The following is an 11,393-nucleotide window of genomic DNA, read 5'->3' as shown; positions in this document are numbered from 1 at the left end:
CAGAGTATGGGACAAAAGATCGGGTGAATTTTCTAATCCTAATAGACGGAACAAATTTTCAATCGGACTCAATTTTTCCAAAAACCGAATTTTTCGACTCTAGACGCGAATTGGCCAAAAGCGCGAGGAACCTATGGCCTAAACGGAAGAACACTAAACCTATGACTCTAATATTGATTAATAATCACAAGAATCCCCGACAACGGCGCCAATTTGATCAGTTGTCGCGCGCGGATCATAACCGAGTTATTTTGAAAACGTAGTATAGCGACAATGACTCGAATCGTCTCTCAAGGATTCTTGATTATTACTAACCAAAGGTAAATCGATTTAGGGGGGCTTGGATTCAGGATCGATTAAGGAAAAAACGATTATTAAATAAGTGATTATTGAAATAAGCTGTTATGAAATAAGTGATTATAAAACAAACAGATTCACTATGTCAGGTTCAACTTATCATCGATTGCTACAACTACGACTTCTATCCTATTTAAACACAATATCATTCAACAAGCGTGATCGACACTGTAAGGTATATATTCTTGTTGCCGGATTAAGCATACGGTTATAGATATCGCAAATTTAACGGTTAAGCAGAGTTGAATTGCGATCAAAAGTCAAGAACATATATCATTCAAATTTAACCAACAATATTACATGGAAATCGGATTAATCAAACAACAATCATATAATATTATTGAAAGGAATAGAATTCTAATTGCAATTATAACAATCTCAAAGTAGTGAACCTGAATACAGCAAATCCGTTCAGAAAGATTAGTTCTCCATTACAGTTCCTTCAAGCGTAAGAAAAAATAATTCGTGAATAGTAAAAAAACATGAATAATGTTTTCGGCTGCTAGGTCTTAGGGTAAAACCAAGGCAATCCGTTTACAACCTAGTTGGGTCAAATACATAACCCATGCCCAAAACTAACGACCCAAAACTAAAATAAAACTAATGCTGCAGCTTCAAACGAAAATTTGGAAAATAAGCGCTCCGAGTCTAACTTCGACTCCAACACGAAAGTTGTAGCTCTTTCTCTTATCTTTCCGGCGATTATTAGAATGCGTCAATCGAATTCCCGAAGCTCCAGTTATGATTGTTTTAGTGCAGACTGTTAAAGCTGAAAATTAAATACGAAAATTAAATAACAATAAAAATAAATTAAAATATACAAATATTATAAAACATAAAAGTAAGCAAAGGAAATCAAAGAAATGCTTAAGAACAAACATAGGAGAATGTGCATTCAAATGCGCCGATCAATAATGAAAAATATTTCTCTTTCCTCATCATGATGGTTTTTATGGGAACTTCCACTTATCATCATTGCTCTTCTTTGATATGAATTTTTTACCGTTACAAACTTATTTTAAAGGGCCTTTGTTTTTTCACTTTGTTTATCACTAAAGCTAGTAATCTTCTTCCCAAGTGTTGCAGACATATTTCTACTTCATCCACCGCTCAATTTTTCTACTATCTCAATCCTCAGGTGTTGTTTTCTTTCCCCTCTGTCACTCTCTTTTTATTCTTTTATTATATCTTCAATACAAAGTTGTAGTCATTCATGAGAATGTTCAATTTCCCTTACCGCCTGTGATAGAAATAGAATTTGGAATCATTGCATGCGAGAGTGTGAGGGCCACTTGAGTAGGATGAATTTTGATCGGATTATTAGAGAATTTTGTGGTGAAATCCCTTCACCTATTAGTAACACTGACTCAGAGTCTTCGTCCTCAGGTTCTTTGGACACTCAGATGGAGGCAACATAATCTTTGATAGACAAAAAAATTCTAAGTTATGACCATATTATCATTGACGAAAGCTACATCTCGAAGCATCGTTCTAATACTCGAGTCTTTTCAACCAGGAATGAGGAAGATGTCATACCAGCACCTTGTGTGGCTGGTGAGAGGGTATGCATTACTCGGCCCAAAGAAGTGTCTGATGAATACTTCTATTTCTATTCAGAAGTAATTAAGGACTTTAAAATCCGCATCCCGTTTACTGATTTTGAGTTCGATCTTCTCAAAACCTTAAATATAGCCCTTCTTAATTACGCCAAAATGGTTGGGGTTTTATCAAGGTTTTTGAAATTGTTTGTGACGCAATGGAGATAACGCATACCTTAGAGTTGTTTTTCTCATTTTTTGAGTTGAAGGAAGCGGAAAAAGGAGGTTGAATTTTCCTCAATGGGATTCTGGAAAAGGGCTTCCTACAAGCGTACACTACTAATTATAAGGATTTTAAGGATAAATTTTCCTTCGAATGAAGAGCGGGAAGAGATGTCCCTAAATCATGTATGCACTGGATGAGAACTATCATTTTCAAATTTATTGGCCAGACAGTCCATTGTCGGTCTCCGACTTTGAATTTCTACGATGAAAGTTTAACTTTTACTAAATGTCCTAAAAAAAATTATTAGGTGTGTACCATTAAAAGTATTTGCTATCTTTTTTTATGACAAGGACTTTTTTTTAGATCGCCTTTTATTACAAGGCATTAAAAAATAATTGTATTTTCTTTTTTTTAATTAACAAAAAAAAAAAGAATTTAAAACTTTTCTTTACAAAACAAACTTGAAGTGTGCCTCACGCAAATTGATTTTCTTGTTTCTCTCAAAGAAACAGGAAAGTTTAAAATAAAATGAAAAAGAACCCTGCCACACTCCAACTCCCCACACACAAAAAATCAGTTTAATCCATCATTGAAATCCTCAACGTCTCATTCAAGTTTTCTACATTTTACGTTACTCTTTAGGACGAACCAGTCTCGTTCCTACTACTCCAATATAATCACCGATCACTATTCTTCACTTACCCTCACTTCATCTTATGATCCACTATGCGCATCTACACCAAACTCCCTGCACCTCCACCACCTCTCACTCTTTTACTTCTTTTCCTCTCTTTCTCCTCTCCGGCAACGTCTCAACCAGAGACTCCATCTCCGCCGCCGCAAGATCCATTCGCGAGAATGAAATTCGACAGAACCATGGCCTCTGTGCTTATCTTCCTCGTCATGGTTTTCTTCACTCTAGGTTTCATTTCCATCTACACTCGTCAATGTAGAGAGCAGAGAATCAGAGGAAGGATCGATCTCGCTGTTCCGATCAGCGGCGGCGACGCTTACAGACGGCCGTACGGACTCGATCCGGTGATTCTCGAGAATTTTCCGAACTTTGTTTATTCCGAGGTGAAGGATCTCAAGATTGGGAGAGTCACGCTAGAATGCGCTGTCTGCTTAAACGAGTTCGAAGATGATGAAACGCTGCGTTTGATTCCGGTATGTAGCCACGTGTTCCATCGTGAGTGTATTGATGCGTGGTTGTTGCATCACTCCACGTGTCCGGTTTGTCGAGCCGATCTTGTTCCCGATCCGAAAGACGAGTTGGCGTCTTCTTCAATCCTGATACAGATCTCGGATGCGAATTTGGATGAACCGGGTTTGAACCACGAACCGGATGTGGTTGAACCGGTTGATGTGAATGATGACAACGATATTCAGAAGACAAAAATAGTAAAAGTGACTCCAGACGGAAATTTAGATGGAACGAAAATGAAAATGAAAATTCCGGTTCGGTCCAAGTCAATGGGTTTTATGTTTGCGAGATTGTTTTCGCGGTCTAACTCGATGGGTCACTTGACGGTTCGGTCGAGTGAGGATTTGGAGCGGTTCACGTTAAGGTTGCCGGATGAGGTTCATAATAGGCTTGTGAATGACATGACATTGAACCGGACAAAAAGTTTTGGTGTGGAAATGGCATTACAGAGTGAGAGAAGGGGTTTTAGAACGAGGAGTGTAGGGAGGAATTTTCTACAGTACGAACGGTTCAATGTGGAGAGCCGGGTGGACCGGAAAGGGTTCGGTTGTGGTCCGTCTTTATTGGGCCGGGTTGGTTCAATGAGGTTAACTAAGGATGGGAATAAGGGAACAATGGGTGTTGTGGATGAAGTTGATGTTGAAGAACGTTCTTCGAGTCATTTAGTTAATACTAATTGAGGATTAAATTATGATTGAGATTGTGTGTGGATGAAAATAAGTTTACTATTGAATTTTCAATTTCATAATTATATATATGTTTATGGAGCTAAAGGTTTGTGTTCATAGATTTAAAATTTTATTTTAAATCGTGTTTGACGTTTCCAAAAAAACTTCAAAGCAATGAAACGAATGTGTCAAACTATACTTCCTATAACTACTCCCTATAGTCTTATATTTAGAAGAAACTATTTGAGATTTTGTAGGTAATATAAGAAACGAATTAATATGCTTTGTTTTAAAACGTCTTTCGCAACTTCAACCACAATATTGTTTATATATTTCTTTTGTTCGAAAACACTATAGTGCAATCTGGAAAAATATGTTGAATTATACTCTCTGTTGTTCCTAATGTGTTTGCTCAGATTAAAACTTTGTTTTGCTGCCCAAAATTCAAACCGTGGTTAGAAAATCAAGTTTCCATATTTAATAGTCGAAAATGGGCGTACATACTCATGTTTAGGTGTAAATATGTTTTTTTTTTTGAAGTTGATTTTGCATGCATATGTGTTAGGTGTTTGGATGTTTAATTGTGTTGTGAAGCCATCTATACTAAATATGAGGCGTCATGACAGTTCTTTTCTAGAGTATGTGGGGGCATTTGTATGCTATGAGAGTGTCTAAATGCTTGCTATTAAATTCTCCATATGCGTATTATAGCTTTTATACGCGTATGTCCAAGGATGTATTTTGTCTTTGTATGCCTTCTTGAGATCTCCTTTATTTGTTTCATACTTTAGTTACTCTTTTATAATTTTTTCTTGTTAATCCCTCAAGTTTCACACTTTCACCAAATTCTATCAATATTCCGCATTTTTATTTAATGATAGTGATGAGTCGAATAAGCAAGACAATAAAAATGGTGAAAATGGAATATTATTGACGTAATAGAATAGTGGTTACAATATGAAAAGAAAACAAACTCTGATAGTATAACTATCAACTTAGTCAAAAGACCATATAAATAGAGATACAACTTTATGATCCTTTTTCTTTAAGGTGATTGCACTCTCTCCTTTTATTTTCTATATAACTTGTTCTTATTAAAAAAACACTAAAAGAGTGACTTTTTTGATGCGAGTCAGGGAAAATCTTCAATAATTGATTAAGTGTCAGTAAAAGTTATTTTTAGGTCGTCCCATTTCCACTTCTTCTTGGAGGAATCTCCTTTTTATATTCCTTCCATTATAAATGACCCTTAAAAGGGTGTGTTTTTGCTAAAAACATTATAATATTGACTTCTCTATTATTAGTCAGGGAGAGCCTATAATATTGACCCACGTCAATTTCCACCCGGCTGGGGAAAGACAACTCTTGCTGGGAAAACCATAACCTTCATGCATGCTGATGAGACGCCGATCTCGACTCTGCTAGGGAGATAACACTCTCACTGGGGAGATACGGCCTATTGGACACGGACCGCCCGTCGATTTGTCGAACACTGGGGTTCACCATCCCACCATAGTGTTGACTTTCCACTTTTGAGGACTCCCAGACTCGTCTGAACTTTTCTGATTCATCACCTTGTATTCCCGGCTCCTCCGTACTCCACGGAGATCGCACTCCTGGGATTCATACAAACTTTCCAGTCCTCAGACTTTGAAGAGTCTTCTTGATTACTTTCTAGGATCGTCGTCGTAATCCTTCACCGTCCTTTCACTGTTCTTCTACCCTCTGCCCCTGGTCGGGCTCTGCAGGGATCTCTTTTTTCAAAAGGCTTCATATCACAACCTGCCAGTGAATGAGGATATCTAACAGTACCCGCACAAGAGACCGTGAGATAAAAGCGTGCCCCAGGCGTGCCAATATTTCAACACCCATATCACTCAAACTTCAGAATAAGATTTCACGCTTTCAACCTTGTAAGCATGCATCGGAAGGGATCTCCATGTTTCAAAATGCAAATATTCTTATCAAAATAAACGGATGTTTTCGTAATCAAAGCGGTAATGAAAACAAAAACAAAACTATTTGACTGAACACGCACTTTACTGACTGAAAAAGACGGCTCAAAACCGAGCGACACGCAGGAAGCAAACCCTGAAAAGAGGTGATTGCGCAAAAAAGGAAAAAATTTATCCTAATGGCAATGTGAAACCGTGATCTCATCGGGTTTCACCTCAGTTACACCTCATATGTCCTCAAGACTTTCCGCACTTTCTGTTTTCTGAACAAGACGCTTCCGATAGATCTCTGTCGGAGATTAACCGAGTCATATCCAAAGCATAAACGATCATGCTAGACGCAATTGTTCGTTTCATTCCCTCTTTTGCCTGGACCGCCTTTTCAGGTTTTCGGTCCACCGGGATACCCTTTTTTGCCCAAGTCGCCCTTGTGGGGCTTTCGACTTGCCGGGTGTACAGTTTTTCTTTTATTCTTTTTTATTATCCCTAACTTTTGCCCGAACCTTTTCTCTTTTTTCCTTGGTTCGCCGGGATGCCCTTTTTTGCCTGGACTATTTTATTCTTTTTGTCCAGCGGGTCTCTTTTCACGAAGTATTTTCTAACTGCGTCCGCATTCCCAGGGGATGGAAAGTCTTCCTCATCCGTGGTCGTCAACAACAAGACTCTGTTTAGAGACAACCTTCTTAACCACGAATGGACATTCATACTGTTTATCCATTTGCCCCACGATCGTTGAGGAGGAAGGATCCTTTTCAACAACAACTCTTCCACGTGGTACGCACGAGGTCACATTTTTCATTCCACAACACGCTTCACTTACTGGGTACAACTGCCCCACGATGATTAACTGTCAGCCTTTTCCCTCAGTCAGGATCAATGCGTCATACCGAGTCCCTATCCACCTAGTCTTTTTCAATTCTACGTCCAACAGGACTCTCCACGACGAAACCTGGGTCTCAAACGGTAGTACAACCTTCATCTCATACCTAAGTGAGAAAGGCGTTGCCCCAGTAGATGCACGCATCGAAGTACGACACCCAGGATACCAACTTCGTACTCAGCCACCATCGTTGGTGCATTCAAATGTTATCGGGGAAGCACTAACTCATTCACTTTAAACTCTCCCCATCAGACATCAGAATCCGTTCGGATTCAGGGTTAAGCCCCTCCTCCGGGATCGGTCACTCTCAATCTTTCGATTTGAGTACCTCGCGATGTCCTCATCAGGGACCTCAAACTTCCTTGGTTGATCAAACTTCCTGGGTTGATAATCCTCCATGGGTTGCTGGCGAAGTGATTAAACAGTACGCTCCTCTTGATTGCTTTCTGGGATGTGTACTGAATATCGTATTCAGTCGACATCATTTGCCCTCTCGCAACCCGTCCGGTCAACACTAGCATTTCAAACACGTACTTGATCAGATCCATCTTGGACATCCACAAAGTGGTATGAACCAGCACACTGTCTCAGTCGGCGAGCAGCCTATGCCAAAGTACATCAAGTTTTTCTCGAGCAGTGAGTGTATTGTTTCACAGTCGATAAACTTTTTGCTAAGGTAAATTGCATGCTCTTTTCGACAAGACTCGTCATGCTGACACAACACGCACCTCATAGACCCCTTGAGGGCTGTCAAGTACCAGATTAACAGAATCAGAGGTTCCTGCAACTTATTCTTTTTGTTTTTCAAATGCCCCTTGGCAATCATTATCCTACCTGACCGTTTGATCTCTCTCTTTTTGTTTCGGTTCAGGTATTTCTTGCATCGTTTTTCCTTTATATATATATATATATATATATATATATATATATATATATATATATTATATATATATATATATATATATATATATATATATATATATATAATATATATATATATATATATATATATATATATATATATATATATATATATATATATATATATATATATATATATATATTTTTTACAGGACCAACCTCGATTCCTCTTTCATTCACAACATACCTCGGCAGCTTGCCGGACAGCACTCCATAAGTGCACTGATTCGGACTCAACCTCGGTCTGAGTTGCCTCAACCGGTCAAACAACTTGCCCCGGTCTACCGGGTGCCCCTCTCTCGTTTGGGACTTTGTCATCATGTCCTCAACATGGCATTCGCTTTCACGATGAATCATATCATGAAACAAAGTTACCCTTGACCTTTGATACATGGCACCGACCTTTCGAGGCTGAATGGCAACACCTTATAACAAGAAGATGCTCCTTGGTGTGGCGGACGTTGTTTACTTCATATCATCTGGCAACAACTCCATTTGATTTTGGCCAAAAAAACCATCCATGAAGGTAAGCACCGAGAACTGAGCAGTATTATCAACCAATATATCAACGTGAAGTACCGGGAATTCATCTTTCGAACTAGCATTATTCACGTCTCAGCAATCCACACACATTCTCATTTTATCATCCTTTCTCGGCGCCAGCCGCTTCTCCGGAGGACAACCAGGCGAAGATATCGACACTCCTCCAACAGGGCTACTATTCTGCTCTCGACTCGCCTCAAGAACGGCCCTAACTTTCACTTTCCTTCTGACCTCGGCGGTACCTGGAACAACAATCTTGAATCGCTCCTCGTGCGGTTGAATCACCTTCTCCTCTTGTTTCAACAACCTGGCTAATCCCAGCAGATCACAATCTTCTTCGCCTTATTCTTCGGCCTGATAGATCGGATTGTCGAAGTCATACAGAGGTGTAACCAGATTGTTATCAATGAGATCAGGAGGATAATCACTTTTGAGGTCGGAACCAAATAAATCAAAAGGAAAGAGAAAGAAAAACATTGCAATTTTTATTTCTTAAAACTGCAAAAATAAGTGAAAAACAGGGAACACCGCTTTTAATCACAAAAACATCCATTTATTACTGATGCAAAATGTTGCACAATGAAACAAATGAGATGGCCCTTACAATGGACCATTACGTTTCGGGCAAAACGTATGGCTTTCATGCAAACAAAGTTGAAACTCAGAAATACTACTCTTCTGGACGAGTGACAGTGATGCTTTTGGAGGCTTTCCAGTCGCCTGGTACGCACGACTTTATCCACAACTCGAGCTCGCGGTCACAGTCGATCTCTTCACTCACTGAACAAGCATGACCAGGATCCAGCATTCCTGCACTGACAAACGTATACGGTGGACGACATCCTCTGTTTGGTCTTGACGACTCTTGATCCGGCTGATAACCGACCCCGAACATGTCTGCCTTTACCACTAGGTCAATGATCCTGCCCCAGCCTTGGGCCTCTTGGTTCTTCACCACCTCTAGGGCTTGTTTATAAGAAGAAATGGACAGCTTCTTCTCTTTTTCAGCAACAAGAGCGCTCTCCACCTTGACGGTTTCGATTGCTTGACCGGTGTCGCATCCGCGAAAATCAACCGGCGGAGCTCAAATAAAAATACAACACAGAGCCGCCACTGCGCGTTATTTATCCCAAGATAGGGAAAGGAAACGCTCAGAGAAACCTGGAAAGGAAATGGTCTCGCGACCAAAGAGAAAGGGTAAGGGAGTCGGTTACGCAAGGGGAAGGTATTAGCACCCCTCACGTCCGTCGTACTCGACGGGATCCACGTTCTAAAATAAAGAATAGGTTGCTAAACATCACACACACACACGGGGAACGCAGGTGGGGTTAAGAGGAACGAGCTCGATAAGGTATCGCACCTTATGCCTACATATCTTGTCTGGAACAAGAATCAGAGCCACTGTAGTTCGGCTTACGCACGCCAAACAACACAAAACATACAAACAAGCAAGGGTGGCAAACATGGAGCCCGACAACCACTGGATGGAATTATGTCGGCATCCGAATCAAAACACAATCAAAGGGCAAACGTGGAGCCCGACGGCCAATTACTGGGCTTACGTCGGCATCCGAACCAAAGACACAATCAGATAACAAGTAAACGCACGCAAAAAAGAAAAAGGTTGCCCGGAGTGGTCTCGCACGACCACCTGCCTACATACCTTGTCTGGAACAAGGATCAGGGCGATGTAGTTCCCCTACGCAGGGAAAAAGATTCCTAACCAGAAACCAGGGAAAGACACACTACTAGGGAGCTGGACTCGAGCCTAGTGTTGTCATGCATCGTTTACCCTAAGTTCGGTTTTCTATCCTACTTGCATAAGCAAGCCCATCCTAACCAGGAAAGAAGCAAGCACACAAGCAAACAACATACAAGCATACATCAAATGAGAACAAGCATCTCAAACAGGCATGTCAATCAGATATCCACAGAGCACGCACTATAACCAAACAAGTGGCTCACATAATAGGTTTGACTGCCGAAGCGAGTCATCTGTACAGGCTGTGTTTGCTCTTAACCTTGCCATTACGAGGCTAAGGTGAAGCAGATGAGAGGTGAAGTGAGGATCAGACCTCACAGCTCTTATCCCTAACCAGGGAGAGCTTCTGACAAATGAGCATGGGTCCAGAATGGGGGAACCCTTCTATACTTAGAGACTCTGACACAATGTGCACTGCACAAGATCTTGGGCTAGGATCTCAATGCTACAACCATGTAATGGGAGCAAGGAGAAGACTCAACTGAATAGTGGGGGATAGATTGCATATCCCTACCTTCCACCAATTGCCTTGATTAAGGACTTTACCTGCTTAGGCACAAAATTAAACAATCACAATCATCGCCTCTTAAGGAGGACTTCAGACATTTATTTGCCCGGCCCGGTAACAGCCGGGTCTCCAGACTACATGAAGTTAGGAAGTTATACCTCAATGCAAGTTTCTTAAGCAAAGCAAAGCAAAAGTTCACAAGGAACTGAGCAACTAAAAGTACCTGTACAAAAGCTAACCAATTAGCAACTCAGACAAACAATCAGAAAACAACAAGTGTTCAACCAATCAGACTATACAAACTAATGCACAACAAAACAAGCTCAAAACTCAAGCCCAAACTTCACAACCTACAAAACAAAGTTATGTTAGTGTACAAACATCAAACAACATCAATTGCATTTAACTTGATTCATTCTCCATGTGCATTATGCTTTTGATCCTGAAAAATCAAGCAAATATTAGCAACAAGACCACTAGGCTAAGCCTAGGGTCCAAAGGCAAGAAAAATTCCTAAACAGCAAGGTATCTCTAACCAAACTCAAGCTAAAGTCAAACAAGAGTCAACACAATTAGTCTCATGTTTATATCATTCATCATGTTCATGTTATGCACAAAACAAGGCAAATTAGTTCAAATGAAGCACCAAACATGCAAACAGAACTATTGCATTCAAATCCACATCAAAACAACTTCAAAAATTCTCAAATAATTTACACCTAAACAGGACCTAACCTAGGTCTAGCATGTCAAATTTTAGCCTAATTGGACCAAGGGAACTATGTCAATGAAAATCAACAAAAACAGACACAATTACATGCCCCAAATCAC

At 40.1% G+C, this 11,393-nt stretch overlaps 1 protein-coding gene across 1 annotated transcript; it reads left to right on the top strand.

Moving 5' to 3' along the window:
* Positions 1-2,593: 2,593 nt before the first annotated feature.
* Positions 2,594-4,098, top strand: LOC127118729 (RING-H2 finger protein ATL11). Its single transcript, XM_051048985.1, has one exon. The coding sequence runs from the start codon at positions 2,848-2,850 to the stop codon at positions 4,003-4,005; it is 1,158 nt and encodes a 385-aa protein (XP_050904942.1). The 5' UTR covers positions 2,594-2,847; the 3' UTR covers positions 4,006-4,098.
* Positions 4,099-11,393: the final 7,295 nt, after the last annotated feature.

The sequence above is a fragment of the Lathyrus oleraceus genome, chromosome 2 (genome assembly GCF_024323335.1).
Source record: "Lathyrus oleraceus cultivar Zhongwan6 chromosome 2, CAAS_Psat_ZW6_1.0, whole genome shotgun sequence".
In the NCBI taxonomy this organism is placed as follows: Eukaryota; Viridiplantae; Streptophyta; class Magnoliopsida; order Fabales; family Fabaceae; genus Lathyrus; species Lathyrus oleraceus.
This window is presented reverse-complemented; position numbering and strand designations above follow the sequence as displayed.

Excerpts from the sequence above, each read along its gene's own strand:
- LOC127118729 (XM_051048985.1), top strand. The coding sequence starts at position 2,848 with ATGCGCATCTACACCAAACTCCCTGCACCTCCACCACCTCTCACTCTT.